Source organism: Vanessa atalanta, chromosome 9 (genome assembly GCF_905147765.1).
Source record: "Vanessa atalanta chromosome 9, ilVanAtal1.2, whole genome shotgun sequence".
In the NCBI taxonomy this organism is placed as follows: Eukaryota; Metazoa; Arthropoda; class Insecta; order Lepidoptera; family Nymphalidae; genus Vanessa; species Vanessa atalanta.
In genome coordinates this window covers 3254333-3277064 of record NC_061879.1, presented here as the reverse complement: position 1 = coordinate 3277064, position 22732 = coordinate 3254333, and the positions used below count along the sequence as shown (strand labels likewise).

Sequence of the window (22732 nt, the reverse complement as noted above, 5' to 3'; positions counted from 1 at the left end):
TTTACTTTAAATATAAATAATAATACTGTTTTAATCCAGATAACAAGTGCTAGCTCATGCCTATTTTATTTTATTTTATTTATTACATTTATTAAAAAAAGCAGAATAATTATATACACGTTTATTTATAGTAAAATAATAAAGTACAAACAATACCTACAATAATTTTAACAATAACAAAATATAATGAGTCACTCCGTATATAGAGGATAACAATTAACATTATTTTAAAGAACGTCAAATTACCGAGCATACATAACATTCATTTTAAAGAGATTTTACTAAATATATAATATATACATACTTATTTATCAAAACAACGTAAAACAATATTTTGATTTTCGAAATATCATTAAAAAAAATAATCTTAATTAAGCCTTCCTTAACTTCCATTAGATTCTCGCCTGCAGAGACAAAAACAAATCGAAGATAACTTACATATAAGGAACTATACATATATATTTTTCGTAGAAAGGATTTATCCAAGGTTATAGTTATACAAAATTCAGTTCTCATACAATTTATCTACTTACAAAAATATCCTTTGTTCAAATCAGTCACATCACAATGTCATTCAATTCGATTGCAAACGAAATTGAAAATATACGTACAATTCATTAGAGTAGGCACCTAATACTGTTAATGTAATTGTCAAGTCAATCTTCTGATGTCGTATTGATAAGTAATATTTCCGTTTCTGAGTCATCAAGCTATTTTTAAAAACCCTTCAAGGATTTGTACAAAATCGATAACCTACACCCTTAACAATGCAATTCTTAACTGTCAACAAAATAACTTTGTATTTCTATCGGCATCGCAATTTATCTACGTATTTCTCAATAGCACGATATCGACTAGGAGGCATAGCTTCTTTAAGCATCTGTCTAAAGCGCGAATCTTCGGACAGTGCAAAGAAAAGGTGACGAGCGTGCATTCGGGCTTCTGGACTTGCATCTGCTAATAATTCACCGGACGCACGCAGCATTACTGTGCGTGGTTCACTAGGGAGTTCGAGTACTCGTGCTGCGCCGTGCTGACGTACTAATCGTGCCAACGTTTGCGCTGCGGCAGCACGGACGGGACCCGCACGATGTGTTGCCCCACGACGGGCAAGTGCTACTCCAACCCGTGCACAGCCGCCACCACAAGCTACACGTCCCAATGCTGTAGTAGCATCCGCACGTAGAAAACGGTTCACGTCCGCACATCGTTCTAACAGCGCACTTATAGCTTCTTCTAATTCAGGATCAAGAGCACGTCCTCTGTGCTCAAATAAAGTTCCAAGTGTGGAGCAAGCAGTTCTGGCGACTCGAGACCGAAGCGAACGCACGTGGACAGAGACAGATCGCGTTGCTGCCCGCCAGCTAGCTGCAGGTGCTCGAGCTGCTTGATCTTTGGCAAGGCGTTCAGTTTCTATTAACCTATTGACAATAGCCTCCCAGTCCTCGTTTCGGGAAGGAACCATACATTCTGCAAGAGCAGTACGGACGTCACGTTCACATCGAGTCTCGAGAGGTTCACTCGTAGGTTCAGGTGAAGTATTTTCACTTCTCACAGAAACGAATGACTTGCTAGCACTTTTTGAACGGCATATCAAAGGGGAAGATTTTTCACTAGGTTGTTTATCTTCTGAAACTTCGATGTTTTCCGGAGACGTAGAAGGTTCCTTGACATCGTTTGTTGTTGACGCTTCCAAGACATCATCTGTCGTTGGCGGTGGTATTAATTCATCCTCTCTTGTCACTTGAGTTATTTCTTCTTGAATGTTATCACTTTTAACTGAACAATGATCTCCGACCGTTTCAGAACTGCCTAAGGATGGATATGATTTTTCGGAGAGATCTTCGACATGGATAGATGGAGTGCGTGACACAGAAACATGGTGGGTCTGTTCCGTGTTATTTTCAATGTCCGTGGAACCGTTGACAGTAACATAATCCTCGACATTCTTTTCGTTTTTAATCGATTTATTTTCTTCAGTTTCTTCTGTGGAAGCAGTAACGGCGCTCGAATCTCTGCAAATAACAAAAATAAAAAAATTCGTAATGCAAACAATGAATTTATAAGCCGAGTTACCCGGTAGAAATAAGTTACCGCGTATGCGGGGGCAAATCAGCAACGAGATCTGGGGCTCGCGCGAGCGTGGGCCGCACAGCGCTCACACTCCCGCAGCAACACAAACGCCGCATGCCAGCGCCTATCGCCGCCGCGCTACCGCGACTGGCGCCTCGCTACTCGACACCCTCGACTATTACCTACCGTCAGCAATCAATTCCCACGCACGTTCGTGTTGATGAACTCACCCCTATCTGCATATTATGTAAAACACTCACGAAATCGCTACTTATTGTAATAATGCGGTAAATTAGAAACTATACAGTGTGTTTCTGAAAAATGAGCGCAGCTGTATAATCAAATTACCTATACAGCACCATTACGCAAATATTCTAGAAGAGTATGGAAAATATGCAATCAAAAGTAATTAGAACGTAATAAGTAAAGTGGAGCGATTTTAAGATAGCATAAATGGGTCGCCTATTAGTGCCTTGAATGGACTTCGAATGGATAATTGTTTTAAAATGTAGGTTACAAATGGCACGCAACTATATGTGTATGAATTTGGGCAGCTAGCAACGCACGTTGGCCGCTACGAACATTTCGAGTCTACTGTATTTTGAATAGGCAATTGATCGAATATCAGGCCAATTTCTATCGACGTTGTAGGAACGTGAACGCCTTCTAATCGACCCATTGACCTAATTATGAAACATGTGAATACACTATTGTACTAAGGCATTATTTTCTTTAATCGTGTATTATTCCCTAGCTGACTAACATCCGTTGTTCTATCCGTTGCCTAGTAACGGCTTTATAAACGTTTACTTTATAAAATGGAGCCTTATTTTACGATCCCCTTGAAATAAGTACTGACGTGTCGAGAACAAACATTTTATATGATAAATGAGCGGCCGAAATTTGGTTACGCAATTTCTTTGTAATAAATAATTGTTTTGTAATTGTTTTATTCCAGTAATGTGAGATTTGTCGCATTTTTATGAAATCGATAATACTTTTAACCTCATTACCACTGGCGTGAAAATTTTGATTGACTTAATTACTTATTAAAAGTTTACAAAAAGTAAAAATGTCTATGTTTTGAAGTTTTAACTTTTTTCTTTTACTTGCAATTTAAAATATTACCTTGAATATTATTTATCAAATCTCAACTATTTCATGGAGTTCAAAGTTTAATTTTATCTCAAGATTTATTTCCTTTATATATAGAAAATACACAAGGCACTGCTGCTTTTCTTAAATTTTTCTTCCGTAAGAACCAACTACAAAGTATCAAAAAATAAAAAAAATGGATCTGGTAAAGTTTTCCTCAAGTAATGGCGTGACCAAAGGAAATAGAGATTCATCTATAATAATATTATAAATGCGAAAGTAAACTGTCTGTTAAAGAGTTTTATAAATTTCGAGCTAGCAAAGCCGCCGGTTCAACTAGTTTTTTAAATATCTATATTTAAGAGCTTAAAGAGATTGATTGTTAATCTTTAATTGATAGTTCGTGGTATTGTAGAATGCAATATGATTGTCAAGATAATTTATCTAGAAAACACGCAGCATAGATAAAATTCATAATTATGTTTATAAACTAGGGAGGCAAACTCTTTCCCCTTAACACAGATTGCACATTAGTCCAGTTAGATCATCAGCTAACTCAAAGGTTTGCTCTACATTTATCACCAAACCTAAATATGATATGAGCTATGTCAAATACCCTTATGAGCAAATAATATCTATTATTGATTATTATCTTTTACGTTGTTAGACGTTAATAAATTTTACTCTTTTTTAAATTACTAATAACCTTTGTTATAGGAGAAGTATTTCCAAATCAGTCGCAAACTTTACTGTAGACATAAAAAAATCCAATCATATATTCTTTGTACAAATACACATACAAAATTTTAGTTATAAAAAAAAAAAATCTTTTTTATCCAATTTATTTTTGACCCTTATTTTCTCAGACTGGAGGAGAAACTCTATCGTCTTACTCGTAAAAGCTCTATTTATAATTTACTAGACCAAAGAAGAAAAATATACAGCTTGTTCTATATTAAAACTATGTGATCTTGTCTATGAAATTGGAAGTTCCACGCAAGCAAAACTAAGTTAATTAATAATACAATATGTAAATTATTGTCTAAACTAGTTATCATAAATTATAGATTACTACTTCATATATTAGTATTTTACTCTCACACAATTTGAGTATATTACGGAAAAAACTGGAGAAAATTATATAAAAACGAAATATAAATAGAATGACAGATAAGACAACATATACTACGGTTAAAAACGGTACGGCATATCGTTTTTAACAGTAAAGATAAATAAATAAGGCTGACATTGAATCGCCATGATATCATTGGTCGTTTGGTGAATCCTGAATAATCTATGGTATTCCAAATGACGCTTTGAATGTCAGCGAAGTCGTTATCGAAACTTTAGAAGTGAAATTAAAGTAGTTGTAAGTAGTTATGTGGAATAGTGTCTAGTTAGTATGAATAAAGCCATATTAATCAATTACGGAGAAGGTTGGAGAGCTAATTCCACAACTCTGCTCCAATACGGATTAGTTTATAGATATGTAAAACATTTTCGTCTAGCAAATACCGGTTTCCTAACGATATTTTGTTCAATAAAGAGCACGAGATGAATTACAAACACAAAGTATGTCCTTGAAAATTCATCAATTCGTCGATTAGTGCTCGGCGACCACGTGATATTCGCTTAAAATTAACGTGTTCTGAGCGATCACGGCTTAAGAATTGTTGCCTTAAATTTAAATTAATAAAATAAAGAAAAACTCAACTCACCCGTTAAGTAGAATCACTGATGATATAGGTTTTAAGAATAAGTCAGGTCGGCCGGGTGGCGATATACCTGTGAAAATAAACAGACACTAAAATTAAGTATAATAAAAACTTATATATATTGTTACGAGCAGAAGCTAATGGTTTAAAAATATTACATTTAAATTTAATAAAAATCTATTTTATTTTTTATTTGAAATTGTATTTATTTAAATGCAAAGCAATGTAGATTCTACGAAAAGTTTATTAATTAAAGAAAACGTTAAACGTTAGTTCCTACCGGGTAAAGGTGCCGAGTCCGGTAGAGGCCTTAACCTCCGAGGGCGCGGAGGTGGCGCAGCTGGAGGAGTGGATCTTGCTCGTCGACGTGCAGGTACTGGCAACTGAGATATTCTACCGAATGTATTAATGCTGTAAATAAATAAGAACAATTATATGTGTTAGGAATATATCTAGGTCTAGTTAAGAAAAATAATATAATTGATATAAGAATAATTTTCTTTTCGTTTAATTAGACAGAAGGATTTTTTGTATGTGTAAAATAAGGAAAATATAGTGTATATTATTGTAATTTAATTTAGTAACGATATATTATGTATCATAGAGCACATGCATTTAAATATAAAATCGTATGAGGGCTAACAACAAAATAAAAACTAAGCAGTTTGGCGAGTTAGTATATTATTCGTTAAATTTGTAATTTTTGATTAAAATAAATTATGAACGAAATATGCAAATTCGTAGACAATAGTACCTGGCGATATGGCTTGGCTTCATGTTGTCGACAGGCCGGTTAAGACGTTCTCGAAGCTGTAATATTGCATTAGTTAAGATTTGCTATATTGCTACATTTTCATAGTAAAGTAAATGCCTGTGTGTCCCACTGGTGGGCTCAGGCCTAATCCATTTCTCCACTTTAATGCGATAAGTGGATACACGTCGGAGGAAAATTTCTTGAATTACCTACTTGAATAAAGAGATTATAGAAAACTGTAGAATAGAATACTAAAACAAACATTCTTAATTTAATAAATATTGTTAAAAAAATTAATAGTGTAACTTAAAAAAAAAAAAACAGTTCAAATCTTGCTTAAAATTGATTAACAAAGAGATACTAAAGCTTAAATAAAAGTGGCTTGTAAAAATTGTGTAAACTAAATATTGATATAATCTCTCGTAAGTTTTAAAAATTTGTTTAACCTCGCTACAAAAAGTGTCCGCGCGTGGGGTTCCGGACAATCTTCTTCGAACAGCCGACAGCACAGCGGCGGGGCCTGCCGCTCGAGCTAAGCAAAGAGCCGCTCGGAGTTGGCCGTTTTCAGAATCCTGTGGCAGTATGAGAATATAGAGTTTTTAAGAAAAGCCCAAAATATAAATTTTAGAAAATCGGTCTGTGTTTATCACATAATTTATCATCAAATACTTTCTATCTTATAAAATTTGGTAGAGAATTGTTAGATATTTATTTTTAATATCAAGATGATAGAAAATCTCATTATAAAAAGGTTCATTAAAATACCAAAACAATGCGATTTGATTAAGGCAATTAAAAAAAAAAAACCGTCGATATTAAAAAAATAATCTTTCAATTGAATTGGTTGGCTTTTCCTAGTAGTCTTCGTACCATTATAATTTAACAATGAAAGGTTTTGTTGTTATCATTGTATTCCAAAGTTAATCTATCTCAAGGTTAAAATTACAAGGTTAATTTTACTAGGCAAATTCTTTGTTCATTTTTATTAAATATACACCATATTGAAGATTATTAATAAATAAGTTATATATATATATATATATATATATATATATATATAACTATATATATATATATATATATATATATATATTTTAATTGAGGACCTTTTTAACAAATTAGAATATTTAGTATTTACACACTAGAACATAGATGTGTTATGACTAGCACCAAAAGTGTGATTAATATTTTAACTCAATCGGTTAGGCGGAAGCTGAATCGATTTCGAAGAACATTGGTACGAAGCAAGCTTGAACTCTTTATTGTCTTTACCATAAGGGCACACGGGCCCAATAATTTCTCTCACACGCTTATGCACTCGTTGAATGCTATGTACATTTCCGAAGTCGCCATATTTGTAAGAAATAACTAACATTTATCACAAGGGTAGTGGCGATAGTCGATATTCAAAGTTGAAAGCTATAGACGTGCTCTTCATGATAGAAATATAAATGCTATGGTCATAAGATTGTACAACCAATCAGATTAATAAGAATTTACGAATATTACCGAATCATTATGCCCTATAAGAAAATTATTTCTACATGGTACACGAATTTTTGAAATTAAAAATAAATTGTTATTTTGTTAGATATTTAATTTTAGTAAATATCTAGCAAAAGGGCCCCAAATACATGTGTGCCCAAGGGCCTCAACATAGTTGGAGATGGCTCTGCTTGAACTCCAAGGATGGATATAGGCTTTTTTGCTCTTTGAAGGGGTAATATTGAGGTAGAGGGCTCTTGATGCATTTTTGTCAGAAACTAAATTTACCGCTTCGAATTTACGGAAGTTACGAAAATGATGTAGAAAGTAGAGAAATCTATACGCATATATTGGACCAAGGAGTTGTTATATATATCACAGTATATTAATGTATTTAATAATAAGGCACATACCCTTATCATGTCAGGTTCAAATATGAGTTCAACGAGATGGTGTAAAGCCATTCGTTGTAGCAGGGCGTGCGGTAACGCCGCAGGCGGCGGATCTCTTGCTATTCTTGCTATCAATAAGGGTAGCAGTTGTCTCACACAGGTAGAACTACCGCTGCGCACTACCGCGCACACCGCGCCTTCCGCCGGTGCCCTGGCGGCCGATACCTGTGTATATTAATGTATAATTTTATTAAATTATTTTAAAACAATAATTTAATAATTTTCATTTAAAATACAAACAATTTATATAGCAGAATAGAAATAACCTACATGTTAACAGAAAATATTAAAACGTATATATGTATCCTCCTTAAGAATGTTTACTGTATTAGCATTAAACTACTAATCTTTGCATTGACCTAAAACTGGTGCAGATAATTATGAGGTGATACCGGCGATCTTATTCAAAGCGAGTTAATAAATATTATTTTGATTCTGTGAATGATTCTGGTTCTGCCAAATCACTCGGACTATAAATGCATATAAAAATGGTGTATTGTACCGCATCGCTGATTGCCCACATGTGCTGCACGAAGGACAGAACAGCTGGTTCGAGTTTCTTCACATTGTCGGGATCTAAAAGTTTACTATGGAGGTGGTCTGCGGCCTTCACAGCTGCTATCCAATTTTCCTGCGTTACAAATATAAACCTTATTGTAAAAAATACTGAATAATTTAAATCCCTGGGCAGAAAATGGCTTCTAACATTGCCAAAATCTGATTGCGTATGGACTAAAGTATCAGAAGGGATTTACCCTTCTGATTAATTTATTTGGATTGATTCAAAATTTACATATCATTTACACCTTATGAGTAATATTTATTGAAATTAAATAGTATTCCTTCCTTTCTTCCTTCCTTCGTTTATTGACATATTCTGTCATCAAACTGATGAAAACAGTAACTATTGTAGTAGTTTTGCCGGTTTTTTTCGGTAGAATCTACTTTCCAAATCGGTTGTAGTTTAAAATTTAATTGAACATTGAAACAAGACTATGGGCCTACTTGAATAAATAATATATTGATTTTTTTAAACGTACAAGTACACTGAAAAACAGCTTAAACTGAGTCTATGACCTTTTCACTAAATTGTTAAGCTTCTGGATTTTATCTAATTATCTGTATTTATTTGGTGTATTTTTAGTAAATAACATTAACAGCCTGTAAATTTCCCTGCTAGGCTAAGGCCTCCTCTTCCTTTTAGTAGGAGGTTTGGAGCATATTCCACCATGCTGCTCCAATGCGGGTTGGTGGAATGAAGTTGGTGAATAAAGTTCGTTATTATTGTTATGGTCCATATATTTAATTGAAAAAAGTAAGTAATTATGATTGCCTAGCATGGATTTTATAAACGATTACATTCGACTTCTTCACAAACAATTGTACACGAAATAAAGTGGAATAAAAACGATTAACTTTTAATTAGTAATTAGAACGCCAGACAGTGTCAACTATTGTCCTTGTGAACTAAATATATTAACAAAAATACATTCGGCCAAGGACGCATATATTAAGACGTCGTGTAAGAGTTATTCATTTTATTGAGGTGCCCAAGGTAAAACAGTAATTAAGAAAGAAGTCAAATAAATTTAATTTGACGCTTTCTTAGCGACCTAAATTCGCCTTTCATTTGCGTCCACGTTTTTGTTTTTTTTTTCAACAATATTTTATATAGGTACATGCGAAGTACCTATATAAAATAAATAAAATGTATATTACATTACAGAATATACAATTCTATGCATTTGTTTTAACAAGATACTAACTGATAGATTTTTTTTTTATATAAAGGCGAATAAATACCTATGATTCTGTTTTCAAAAACTAAATATGTTTTTTTATTTTTATTTTGAATGTCACAAGTTGTTTTTATTTCCAGACAACATCGCTATCTAAATTTAAGGATTACTATTTTTATTTATCAAGTACTTGAAACTTATTTTACATTAAGATCAACATAACACTTAGTAGATAATGGTTCTAAATTATCCTGTCAAACATTTGTTCACCCAATATAATTATAATAATTACTAAACTATGTGTAGGTACACAGTGCGCCATTTAATTTTCTTTACCCTCGTTCTATATATGCAAGCCTTTATTCATAGTAATTTGTCTAATTACTAATTACCGTGTTATGCAACTGTATAGCCACGTGCTGCGGTACGATGTTCAGTTCCTCCCAATCGTAATGACCTCGCAGCGGCGAGGGCGGTCTGGGAGACAGAAGATTGTTGTCATGACGAGATGACGCCACCAGATTCAAGATGAATCTAAACAAAAAAATTGTGTTGTCTTTATATACCCGATTTGAAGAATGAGTGAGCAAGTCAAATTACAGGGGCAAGGGATATAGCATCAAGGTCCCAAAATTGGTACACAGTAGCTGGTAAGGTATATTCGCATCACCATCAGGTGGCCCATTTACCAGTCTGCCCTTCTATTATAAAAAAAAAAAACATCTAAACTAATATTATAAATGCAAAAGTAACTTTGTCTGTCTGTCTGTCTGTTACTGTTTCACAGCCAACCCAATCAACCGATTTAAATTAAATTTGTTATGAAGCAAGCTTCAACTCCAAAGAAATTACCTAGGTTCCTTTTTTATATCCAACACGTGCAATCGACCCCTAACATATCAATGAATCCGCGTGCAACAACTAGTATAGGTACTTATATTTTGTTATTTTAAATTTGATTATTGGGCCAGTATTTTGGATTCATTAAAATCTATTATTTGGCTTTTTAAGACCACCTGATGCGTATGGTGAAATACAAATTGATGTGAAATTTTGTTTATTTGGTCTCTTTATTGTCAGTAATTTTAACAAAAATGTTTTAAGTACTGATCTTTTTTTTAAAAAAATTGGACAACATCACATACATTACTCTGATCCCAATGTAAGTAGCTAAAGCACTTGTGTTATGGATATCAGAAGTAACGACGGTACCACAAACATCCAGACCCAAGACAACATAGAAAGCTAATGAACTTTTTCTACATCGACTCGGCCGGGAATCGAACCCGGGACCTCGGAGTAGGCGTACCCAAGAAAACCGGTGTACACACTACTCGACCACGGAGGTCGATCTCTCAGTATATTGTTATAATGAATATTTTTCATTACTTCTCGATTACTTTTTATTTGTAAATATCATTAATTTGTATATTAAAATGATAATTGTATTACTTTAAGAAACGTTTTTGTATAGGTTTTGTATAAGTTTTAAATTCAGAAGGGTTATAAGATATTACTGGTAATTATATTAGTGGTATCAACATACAGCAATAAAATATTTATGATATAATGTCCTGTCTTACCGTGCTATAAATTGAGGATTAAAATTTCATGATATTTTTAGTAAATATCTCATTTGCAAAGTTAACATAAATTTTGATTGAAGTAATTTCCTTTTATTCACTCTTAATATGTATTATTTTAGTATCCCAAATTATTGTCCAATTAATTATATATTTTAGTCACTATGTATATTTACTTTAGGTTGTTTATTGAACGTAACGCTGTCACGGGGAAAACCACAGATAATATTCTATTTACTATTATTTTTACTACTTTATATCATGAGGATGTTTGCTTAAGATAACTTATTCAAACTAAGTATACACCCATTAAAGCTGTAATTAAATATTTCGTAATACAGATTAAGATATATTTTTAAAACAAAAAATACACACCTGTCGTTATCTAGACTTAATCGTGTTTGCTGTCTTCGAGGAGACAGGGTAGGGCTTCTTTGCAGGTTATGCAAAACTTCAACTTCTCTATGTAGTTCCACTGGGCTAGGCACTTTATCAGGAGATGTCATTTCTGTAAGGGTCAAAGCAAATCCTGAATTTTCTTTCGATTTACCTTCCATCACATCACTTTTTTTGTTAAAGTAGTCATACAATTCGCTTAGAGACTTTGATTTCATTTTCACTTTATTAGGTTTGAGAACCCCTTTCAGTCCTTTATTTGATATTATAGGAAGCGGAATACCGCTTTTCTTCGATATATAATTACTTTCTCTTTCATGGTTCTCTCGTTTTAATTCTTGCACTTTATTCATGATGGACGGCGTTTCTGTTAATTTGTTTTCATTTTCAGGTTTATCTAATAATGCTGGATGATTTTGGTTTGTGTCTTCTTCACTTGTTATTAAATTATCACTATCTGGTGTCCGAATTTTTACACTTTCACCACCGAACCGAACTTTCTTTACAACAACATCAGTGTCTTCTTCTGATTCGACGTCACTGTACTTTAACATAAATCGGTCCGAACTATCGCATTCATCATCGCTTGCTGTATTTTTGTCCGATTCTGTGTCGTTTTGTTCCAACACAGTCATCGTTATAGCTGTATCAGAATCGAATTTAATTTCAGTTTCTATTATAACTTTAGCGTAATTAGTATTATGAAACGGCACCCTATAAGAGTCATCCGAAGAGGAATCTGTTGATAAATATATAGGACTCATCGAAGGGTTATTATAAACGCGGTTTATATGCACTACAGGTGGGCGTGATTTCCTCGGAGCGTAAAAAACATCCTGCGAGTCTTCATCGTACATTTCGCATAAAACACGAAATTTATCTTGAGTTCTTGAATCCAAACGCGAAAAATATATCATATATTGTCTTGGACCACACAATCTACGTAATTTCATTAGAGATCTGAGTGCGACATCCTTGTGCATATTATCAAAAAGTTTCTCACCTAATATTTGGAAAACGGGGAACATATCCAGGTTAGAATTTCTACGTTTCAAAATACTTATCAAAGACGGTATGGAAAGTATTAATCCCGTTAAAATATTTATTTTAATATCCACATCACTCGTATGTGCTCTAATGTTATTGTAAGAAAACTTGTCTATAATCGCTCGAGCTGCACAATCGGGATCCTCGCAGTGAGTACAGAAGACCTTCAGAGCGTCCAATGCTGCTTTACGAACATTTGGCGAGTTATGTCCGAGATTGTCGATGACTTGATCAAATGGAAAGGACAGCGCGTTACCGGATATTGGGAGTAAGTCGGCGAGAACTCTAAGAGCGTGCAACCGTACTTCCCACTCGGGGTGAGAAAGGCGGTCTTTGATAGCTATGTAAAGGAGCTGCACGTCAAGATCGGGTGGTAAAGTACGAGCTCGGAGCACGCGGTCCCAGAGAGGAGCGAGCGGTGGTGGCGGCGGCTCGGGCAGTTGCATGGCGGTGGACTGGATCGGCGGCGGTCGCGTGCCCGGCCGCGCCGCCGACACACAACTGGGTTAATGATCGGACAAGGCGCGCCACGCCACCCCTGACCAATCGATGGGAGTCTATACGAGCGCTTCATGTAAGAAAACTATATTTGAACATTTGTGAAACAAAAAATGGAAATCCCAACATTACTATTGTACTTATTAAAATCGTATTATGTAATCAATAGTTTGATTTAGCTGGGTTTCTTGTTTAGTCATGTTATTCTAAGTTTGACAAAATATTTAGATAAAAGACATGTTTATTTTCCGCAATTCAAGTGTACGGAAAAAATAATTTTGCAATAATGCTCAATTTAAATATATCAATAAATCTTAATATTGTTTGTGTTACAAGTGTACTCTTGTAATGTCGAATGTTATATAAAATGAAATAAGTAGACGGGTACACATTTTTGGTAAAAAAATATTTATTTAATAGAAACATACTACTAGTACATTTGTTACAGAAGTACATTTTATATTATTCTTTATCTGTATAGTTTTATTAAAGTTTTTTGTCATATATTATTTATAATTATTGTATACTTAAATTGCTACAAATTTAATAACCTACATAGGAGTTTTTATCCATTATCACTACTTATTTACTTACAAATAACTAATTTAAATGCATTTAGTTATTTGTTACGTATTAAATATTTATGTCCTTAGCAATAATTTGTGTCAGTACATTTCGTTGTATGTAATGTTTTTTGTTTTTATTTGGTTGAGCTCGATATTTCGACATTATCTACGAATGAACAAGACTCGTAAAATCGACAAAAAAACATGGTAAATTTCGAGTTTCAAAAACTTATAGTAATAAAATAAATCATTTTGTAGTAATATTTCATTTAAAAATACTGTTTTAATATATCTATAATAATAGTTAACCATTGCAGTCGATTATTTATTCAAAAATGGGATGATGAACTTTTTATTTCTGATTGTCATAAGCAAGATTTTCTTCACCCTTTTTTTTATTTCTAACATTTGTTGCGCTTGTAGCTATTTGTTCTATCGTATCTGCTAATGGCAGGTCTCTTGTTTCAGGAGTTAGGATTAAGAGAGCGCTCGCTGTTATCGCTGTAAAGCCGAAGCAAATAGCTGCTAATACTGATGAAATTGAAGCCTGTAAACAACAAATAATTTCTTTGAAAGTAAAATAAATGTCCCATTGCTGGGCTAAGGCCTCATCTCCAAGGCTTTGAACGTATTTCACCACACTGCTCAAATGCAATTTGGTGGATTTGATTATATTTTCTTATATAATTTAATATAAGCTTATTCGATGTTATTTATTCATTAGTTAGGCCTACTATAATTTTTTGATCGGCAATTATCGATAAAATGGTGTAATGTGTTTGTTTTTTAATTTTGATTATATTCTATAAAGTACTATAAAGTATATACTTTCGACGCTTTCATTTCTAGAAGTAGATGGTCGATTTAAATAGGGTGAAATTGCGAGGCATAACTAGTTTTTTACGTGAACGTATTCCGTTACAAAGATATAAATTAATCAATTTATAATTTATCCAATTTGGATTTGGAGCTTATCTTATCAAGCTGCTCTAATTCGCAGTTTTGTCCTTCACAGCTGAACGCGAGATGAATAATAAACACATAAAAAGACAATAGGGATGAGTTGAGTTTGAACACGCTATCATGAGTTAACTGTGACGTTTTCTAGCAACTGGGATATCTCGGCTCTTATGGTGTAAAGATTTTGTAGATGTACTAAATTTGGTATGTTAGGTATAGGGTTTTTATGTGATTGTAAAATATAATTGCATTTACCAGCATCGGTGTCAAAAGGCCAAGCATGTTACCCGAGCAAGAGGCAAGAGTACACAAACCGAGCAACGAACCCCGTACACTTGTTGGGAAGAGTTCCATCGTGTATGTTACGATACCCGTGTAACAAGCGGAGGCTAACAGCTTTCCGAGGAGGAAAAATGAAATCTTTAACCCTGTATATGCTGAAAACAGAAAGTAAACATAAAATATCATTAAATCTATCATTCAATGAACGGAAGTTGAATTAAATGAAATTTAATCAGCGTCTATGTGTTGTTAATTTATTTTAAAATGTAATCCGTTACACATATTTTTGATTAATGAATCACGGATGTTAACCCACGTTTATTAAGAGGGACTAAATTTTAAATTAGTAATATGTAAATAGTTGTTAAGCTTACATTGAGGCACATATCCGTACGCCACACAAGCTATCCCACAAAATAAATAGCCATATATCAATGGTAATCGTCTTCCAAATTTGTTCATCACGTACATAGATATTAATTCTCCTGGAAACGACATTATCGCTCCCAGCAGGAAGTTGACATATTTATCGCCTGGTAACCCAACGGAGTTCACTATGAGACCATAGTAAATGAAAGAAACTGTAAATCTACATTCAAATGCGACGAGAAATCTCTTCAGGATTTCTTTACACTTATATACCTCTTTAAAACCCTCTTTTTTCTTGTCAGTTCCAATATTATACGCCCTCTTTAGCTCGTCCTCATCCATAGCATCCAATTCTTCAGCGTTGACTTTAATTTTGTTCATTTTTATCATTTCCTTAAGTGTGTACTTCGCTTCAGCCAATTTTCCATTTAAAATAAGCCACCGTGGACTTTCTCTTACAATTATTATATATACGAGAAACAATATTGTGGGAGAGCAAATTATGTGAATGAGCGATTTCCAATATGGTACGAACATTGCAATAATGGCGAATAGCGCTTCACCCATATAAATAGCATACGCGAATAATACTCCTGCTAGCATACGGTTGTTTTTGTTACCGATTTCAATCACTGAAAAAAATAAATAAATTCAGACTAGAAGTGTCAAAAATATTTTGATAATAGTTTTTTTTATATTATTATACTAACTTAAAACACCTCCAGCTGCATACGCTCCTCCAGAAATCGCTGCTTCTAGAAATTCGAGGAATATGTACATCGTATAAGACGTTGCAAGAGGCTTCAAGTTTCCTATGAAACATCCCACGGAGCTGATAATGAGGGCTGGCTTTCGACCGATGCTAAGGAAGGAAATTACTAAAATGAGTAATTGAAGTACACAATCTTTCATCAATATATTATTAGCAAACTTATCTGAATTGGCATTGCATAGATAGATAGCCGGATAACTAAGCACGAACCGGACATGTACAGCCTTAAAATAATATTTCTAAATATAGTTTCTTACACATCAGACATCCACCCCGAAACGAGCATCGCAACAGCCATGCCAATGCTGTGAACTGCTCCAATCGAGCTACGTTTCCACGGTTGACATGCAAGGTCAAGCTGTTGAAGAAGGGTTATTATTTTAATAAAAAAGAAATCAAATCGTATTTTCCATTTCCTAACAACCTCGCAATCTTACTAATATATTATAAATGCTTATACTTATGATTGCGACCGAAAGACTAATCGAATGATGTGGATTATGATGTTGAATAGGATATATGCCCCTAAATATCGCACTGATAGCTAAAGACCTTCTCCTTAACGAGAGGGTTTAACCGCCGCTATGTTACAGTACGAGTTTATAATGAACTCACATGCCAGTTTCCTCGTGAGGACATACATGACTCTAATTTTATAAACTGACAATGGTGACTTAAAAGTAAAATGTATGATGTATATAATAATCACTAAATAGATCGACCGTATCAGGTCTGAGTTAATAATATCAGATTCAAATACTAATTCGTTTTTAATATCGTTAAACATATGCTCAATTTGTTAATAATCGTAATAATTGTCTATGAGATCATTTTTATATTTATAAGATAATAATTATCAATAAGCATATCAGAACTTGGATTGAAGCTTTTCTAAGTCAAATAATTTTCATGCAATCCTTACGTACTATGGAAATATTACGTTCGATTCGAGTTATCGCGCCCGAATAAGTTACACTCAAATATTTTGCCTAATTTATTAAACGAAACTTCTGAAGTACAACGTTTGTTACACGCCGAAACTGAAACTGTTTTCAAGCTGATCAATAACATTCAAATTGAAACAATAACTCAACGATATTAATCAATTATTGAAGTCATCGTTAAGTTACTAAAATATTTAGGGAGTATATCGATTGCATAAGTAGGTCATACGTTTCTGTGTGTCAGCAGATCGATTCTCTAAGAACACCTTTAACGCTTGTCAGTTATTATGAAATGAAAAAAAAACTCTGCTGCTTAGATTTTGTAATCACATCATTTAAAAAAAAAAACTTTTAAAATTTAGTTTTAGAATGATTTCTGTTTCTTGCATAAGTTGACATTTTATCTCATGTTATATATTTTTTCTTTGTCTAGTAACTAAATACTGATTGCCTAGTTAAAGATTCGGAGGATCTGGTTCCAAATACCGGATAGATGATTTTGAATTTTTCTATCACAAATACCTACTTAATAGCTCGTATTTTGGAAATTCATCTCGGAAAGCTAGTCATTGGTCCTATGCTTGAATTATTTCCAGTCGTTTCGAATTTGCTCATGTCCCGATTATAAGAGTATTACAATAGAGTGTGCAAATATGTTTGCGCACGCAATTAAGCATTATAATATTACGTTCTGCGTAAATACTAGTCTAAATTGTGAATGGACGCTGTTACTCACATCACTCAGGAGGATATAATTAACATACGTAATACGTATACATTTTACCCATAATACGCCTGTCTCGTATGGTTACATATGGTAGCTTCACTTAATATAGTTTGTTAAATGACTATTTAAAAGTGCTTGTAAAGGCCTACTTGAATAAAGTATATTTTTTTATTGTAATGTAAGTATATTTTTATAGTATGTAATGTATTACATAGGTAAACTAATCGTTACGTAATTTCTAGACATTTGCATCCATATTGTTTGTGTTCGTAATTAAATATCTCACTTGAGGTAGTCCGTATCATCTAATACAAGCTTAGTACTATCTAAGATAAATATGCAAGTGTCGCACTTGCTATTGCAACAAATTACTGGTAGGAACTGATAAGGCCGCTTAGATGCTCAATATGTTACATGTGTCGGCTTCAAGGATAATGACAAACACTAGAGGCCATCTTGAATCTTTTGACATCTGGTGGGAAACTGTCTAACCGTCTCTATTTTACATAATTAAAACATATTTAATTAAATAATAATGGTTTACAGATCACGGGGCCCTGGTTTCGAACCCCAAGTCCGATAAAACCGTTTTTGAGTTCAATCAAAAAATCTTCAATAGGAGCCTTTAACAGCCGTTAGAAATTGGAAGTGTACACTCCCATGCCTCAGAAAGTAAGTAAAGTTGGTATAGCGGCTGAACTCTTTCCAGTCTTGTCGGATTTGCCTTCATCAGATACTGAGATTGAGGAAATATAAGCCTATAATTGGTCGCCTTTGAGATCATGCGCCGCGGGCGGAATAGGTCAGGATGACATCGTCATAGTTGCTTAGATTATTCTATTTAATAATTAACAAAAAAATTTAACCTGTGAAATGACTGTGTCGTGATTTTCGTAAATCCAATCGGTACATTCCTCGGTTGCGGATGTGAAACTATCATTAGTACACCCGTAATCCGTTGTATTTGATATCGGTTTGGTGCACTCATCGAAATGGCTGTTCGGCCACCATGGCGCTGTATATGTGAAATTGGTCTCACATTCTGGTATTTTACATCTAAAACAAGGATTAAAACTTAGTGGTTATACAAACTTCTATGGATTAACTAGTTTGCATCCATGACTTCGTCCACGTGGTTATTTGTGACAAAAACTACTTGCAATGCTTACATCATCAGACAGATTTATTGTAAAACCGTTTAAAATGAATTATTTTTTATAAAATAAGTCGAACAAGTCGAGTCGATTTGACCATTTAATATTATCTCTAGAATAGCTACTGCAGTCCGCGTTTTTAATATATTATGTATTGCCAGTGTGGTTGTAGACTCGGATTGGTGGCCCATTGGCGATATAAGGGATGGTTAATATTTCTTACAGTGCCAATGAGCGGATGTGACGTCTTACCATCAGATGGCTTATTTGTTAGTCTATCTACCTTATTTTATTTTTATAGATAGTCATCTATATACAGATATACTAGACTAATGGAAGACACCGATTTGCTATAAAAAAATTAGACAAAATTATTGATCATACAATTCTTAAGCATAGTTTTGTGAATTAACGATTTTTATTAAAATCTGAACTATTATGTTTATGATAATAAAAGTTCATTGCAAATAAAAATACAGGACTTAATTAATTTTTATGGTGGTAAGCTTTGTGTAAGCCCGTCTGGTAGGTACCACCCAATGGGCAGATATTTTACCGCCACTATTTTTGTGTTCCGGTAGATTTCCGATGGTAGTTTTTTGACTAACAATAAGCAAGTGTAACACTTCTTCAACATATCGAATAAATATTTATGACTTTAAAAATAATATGGGAAGTGATCCAATGTAAAAACAGGTAAAAGGGACAAAAAGAATAGATGTAAGTTTATATTAATAATTTTATTAAGTGTAAGTCGATATTCTGTAAACATAATTTTATTAAAATATAAAACCTACCTATAATTAACTTCGTCTGCGACGAATATGTAGTTAACGTTGATCATCGAAACGAAAATCGCTGGGAGACATAGATATAAATATTGAAGAATTTGATATTTACCGGAGATCTCCAATATATCAGACACGCGCACAGTTTCAGAATTATCCTCACACGTGTTAATGTCCTTAGTCATTTTTAAATATATCTATTTTTTAATTAATCTTCACCAAACACTATTTATTTAAATTTTATTTATTTATATTCACTAAAAAGCGTTTTAGGAAAACGACTGTGTTCTGTTTTACTTCTAAATTAAAATGGTCTCGTATTTCTCGACGTTTCACAGTATCTTATATAATTAGTTAATTATCTTGTTGTCTGTAGTAAATCTTTGATTAGAATTATTTACAAAAGCTTAAAATTTGCGATCGTAATAAAATATGATTGTATTCATATTACAATCATCTTGGTTAACGCCTTAATTGAACCATGTGATTCTTATTATTCTTGAAATAAAGTGTTTAGGTTACAACCCAGATTAAAATAATGATAATTCGTGTTGATTTTTGTGAAACATCAGTTAATTGGGCTAATGTATCTTAGGCTGTTATTACACTAGCGAAACAAAAACACATTTTCCCAGTTTTACAATAATAGTAAAAGTAGTTTTACAGTAATAAGTTTCACTATAATTGTCTCCTTGTTTGATCCGAAATAGGTAATGATTTTGACCATTATAAATAGCTCTATGTCCATTGTATCAATATTCAAATCTTCTGGTATTTTTGTCCACCTACGCTGGTATTTTTAGCTGAAGTGGGGTGTAGATCGGGCTGTACGTTCGCTGCGCTTTTATCTCACTGAAAAATCGTCATTCCTTACAGCGTCATGCTTCCGCGGCCGTAAGAAGAGTACGCCCTTGTGTTCGTGTACGTTTACTACGCAGTGATTATGTTGCTGAATATTATTATAATAAGAAAAAAAAATGTTTTTTATACTTTATTTTTTTAGGTGTCACATCTTTCCTTTCGCTTTCCTGCAATCAATGGGAGAGATTTTGTTAAAAGGGAAGAAAGTGTGTAACGGTAAGGATATTAATGAGCGCGCACGTTGATAGATTTGGCTGTCAGATTTTACCATTCCATTTTACGAGACGTTATAATGTTATTGTTGCTTATTAACAAGGTGAGACCTGAGATATTACACATTATCATATACGCCTACTGTAAGGTTGTTTTTTTTTAATTTATTTGTCAACATAATTAGTTACTTGTTGACTTCCTTTAATCCACGTCTGCCAGACGACCCGTGTCGGCAAAATATACTAATCAATTGAAATTTAATTATAAGAGTAGTAGAATGATTTTGATATTTATCCAAACATTTTGATAGTTATCTAAACTTCCATTGTTATTTAAATGACCATAATACCTTTTTATAATATTGTTTAATCGTCATTCGTTTTACGACTACGCATTAAAGAAAGATAGATATAGGGTTGCTAAAAATATAACATAGTATCAAAAAATACAGCTTACTTAAAATTTTCCACTGAGGGGTCACGAAACGAAGTCTTCCGTTATGTGAATTTTTTACTAAATTAATAAAGTTACGCTCTCGTCCTAATCGATTTCAGTCGAGGCACTCAATCTCATGGGAGACCAGCCAACTAAGCAGGACTTATTGTAGTGCTCGAGTGTCTGCGCAAACACAGGCATACTCTCTATTCCCTCACTTTAATAATCCTATAGGACGGCTAATCTAACACCGGATTGAGTTCCGGCGCAGGACCAACAGCTTTACGTACTTTTCGAGGCTCGGGAATCTACTCACTTCCAACTTACCGACAACGGGATTTTACTGAGTATTTTGGGATATTGTCATTGTGATTTTCAGTCCCGAAATTCTCAGCAGTAGCCCTATGTTTGGAGGTTGGCAGTGTTTGCAGTCCTATGCCTCGGAAAACACTGCTCCTGAACGTCCTGTCGTTCGGGATTTCTTTCCCATATTATATCTTTCCTATATATAGATTTCAATTAGTGCACACACTGATACGCTACAATATCACCAATATTGTTGTCTGTGAAATCGGTCTACAGTACATCACCATAATGTTATCTCTACTCATCAAATTTCATTGAAAAAAAAAAGCTTTAAGTAATATATTTTTTTTTATCTTCAACAATGTACACGTATATAACCATAAAAATTTGAAAAACGATGCCATTTAAAAAAAAATATTATTAACCTTTAACTGAGCCAAATTTAGCGTATATTACGAAACATTACGTGACTAAAACGCGCTACGAATATTACTTATGTTGTAACGTAACTTTTACAAAAAAAATCACGCATTAAAATATTATAACATAAAATTAATAAGCCGAGCCTCAACTTTCGTCTTAAAAATTATTTAATATATACTTATTAGGTATTTTCTCTTTTTAGATATTATATATAAGTTGTCATTTACGAATACGTATCAACTGCGCGTCATAATGGTGGAGACAGGATTTTTGTTGTAAGTAGTTATTACTTATTGAAAATAGGAAGACGGTAAAAAGAAAATGTATTGAGTTAGTATTGTCTTGTAAAATGATATATTACGTTCGAAAACATCTATAAAATAAAAGTTATAATAATTACATAAATAAATTAAGAAAGGCTCAAACGATTAGGTCGACTGGCTTAAAATTTAATTGTAAGATTTCATCCAGACGAACTTATTGATGAAGTTAAATAAAAACACATCAAATTTGCTTTCATAAAATAATTTATTTCTTAAATATAACTATTTTATTTTTTATTTATTAGATTTTGTCAAAATAAATTAATTGCTTAGAAAAGTAAGAAGTAGTAACAATAATTTTCTACTTACTCTATTTTTACTTACAGACTGGTTTTACGATTCATTTTGTCATTTCTATTACGTACTCTCACATATATTTATAAACGAAAACTATACACGATCTTTTATTCGTAACCAAGGTTGTCTTCGCCTGAATTATTTTTAACTTGCTTAACAGTTACAGCACTTTTCGTGATATCCTGTATTGTTCCAGGTAATGGCTGATCTTTCGTTTCGGGAGCAAATAATATACAAACGCTGGAAGCGACAGCGGAGCAAGCGAAGATCATTGGAGCGAATATTGGAGAAATTGTATCCTGCAATTGAGAAATTCAAATAGTTGCAGAAAAATATATAAGCAGAACTAATATACGTGGTCATATTTATATAGAAGCTAGAAGATGTGATAAGTGACACCTAGTATCGATGGATAATCTCAACATATATAAAACAATCTTACCATCGCTGGTGTTAAAGGAGCAAGCATGCAACC

At 33.4% G+C, this 22732-nt stretch overlaps 2 protein-coding genes across 3 annotated transcripts; both read right to left on the bottom strand.

Annotated features, from left to right (window-relative positions):
- Positions 1-665: 665 nt before the first annotated feature.
- On the bottom strand, positions 666-12785 carry LOC125066394. The gene is made up of 9 exons (XM_047674457.1): positions 11272-12785; positions 9706-9847; positions 8077-8205; positions 7536-7739; positions 6084-6209; positions 5638-5693; positions 5164-5276; positions 4887-4953; positions 666-2015 (listed from the first exon to the last, which is right to left on the bottom strand). Exons 1-9 carry the CDS (start codon positions 12783-12785, stop codon positions 806-808), a joined length of 3561 nt encoding a protein of 1186 aa, XP_047530413.1. The 3' UTR covers positions 666-805.
- Positions 12786-13690: 905 nt separating this feature from the next.
- On the bottom strand, positions 13691-19701 carry LOC125066623 (organic cation transporter protein-like). Of its 2 annotated transcripts, XM_047674767.1 has the most exons (7): positions 19409-19701; positions 18324-18513; positions 16044-16144; positions 15725-15876; positions 15020-15646; positions 14619-14800; positions 13691-13950 (listed from the first exon to the last, which is right to left on the bottom strand). In XM_047674767.1, the coding sequence occupies exons 1-7, from the start codon at positions 19582-19584 to the stop codon at positions 13756-13758; spliced, it is 1623 nt and encodes a 540-aa protein (XP_047530723.1). In that variant the 5' UTR covers positions 19585-19701; the 3' UTR covers positions 13691-13755. The 2 variants fall into 2 exon arrangements, with proteins under 2 accessions (XP_047530723.1, XP_047530724.1); XM_047674768.1 differs by lacking the exons at positions 13691-13950; positions 14619-14800 and having other exon boundaries at positions 15026-15178; positions 15288-15646.
- Between the last annotated feature and the right edge of the window lie 3031 nt (positions 19702-22732).

Coding starts and splice junctions, on each gene's coding strand:
- LOC125066394 (XM_047674457.1), bottom strand. CDS start 12,785: ATGCAACTGCCCGAGCCGCCGCCACCACCGCTCGCTCCTCTCTGGGAC. Junction 9,848..11,271: donor TTAAGTCTAGATAACGACAG/GTGTGTATTTTT, acceptor TTTTTTGTTTAG/ATTCATCTTGAATCTGGTGG. Junction 6,210..7,535: donor TTGAACCTGACATGATAAGG/GTATGTGCCTTA, acceptor ATACTGCCACAG/GATTCTGAAAACGGCCAACT.
- LOC125066623 (XM_047674767.1), bottom strand. CDS start 19,584: ATGACTAAGGACATTAACACGTGTGAGGATAATTCTGAAACTGTGCGC. Junction 15,877..16,043: donor TCGGGGTGGATGTCTGATGT/GTAAGAAACTAT, acceptor TTCCTTCCTTAG/CATCGGTCGAAAGCCAGCCC. Junction 13,951..14,618: donor GCCTTTTGACACCGATGCTG/GTAAATGCAATT, acceptor TGTTGTTTACAG/GCTTCAATTTCATCAGTATT.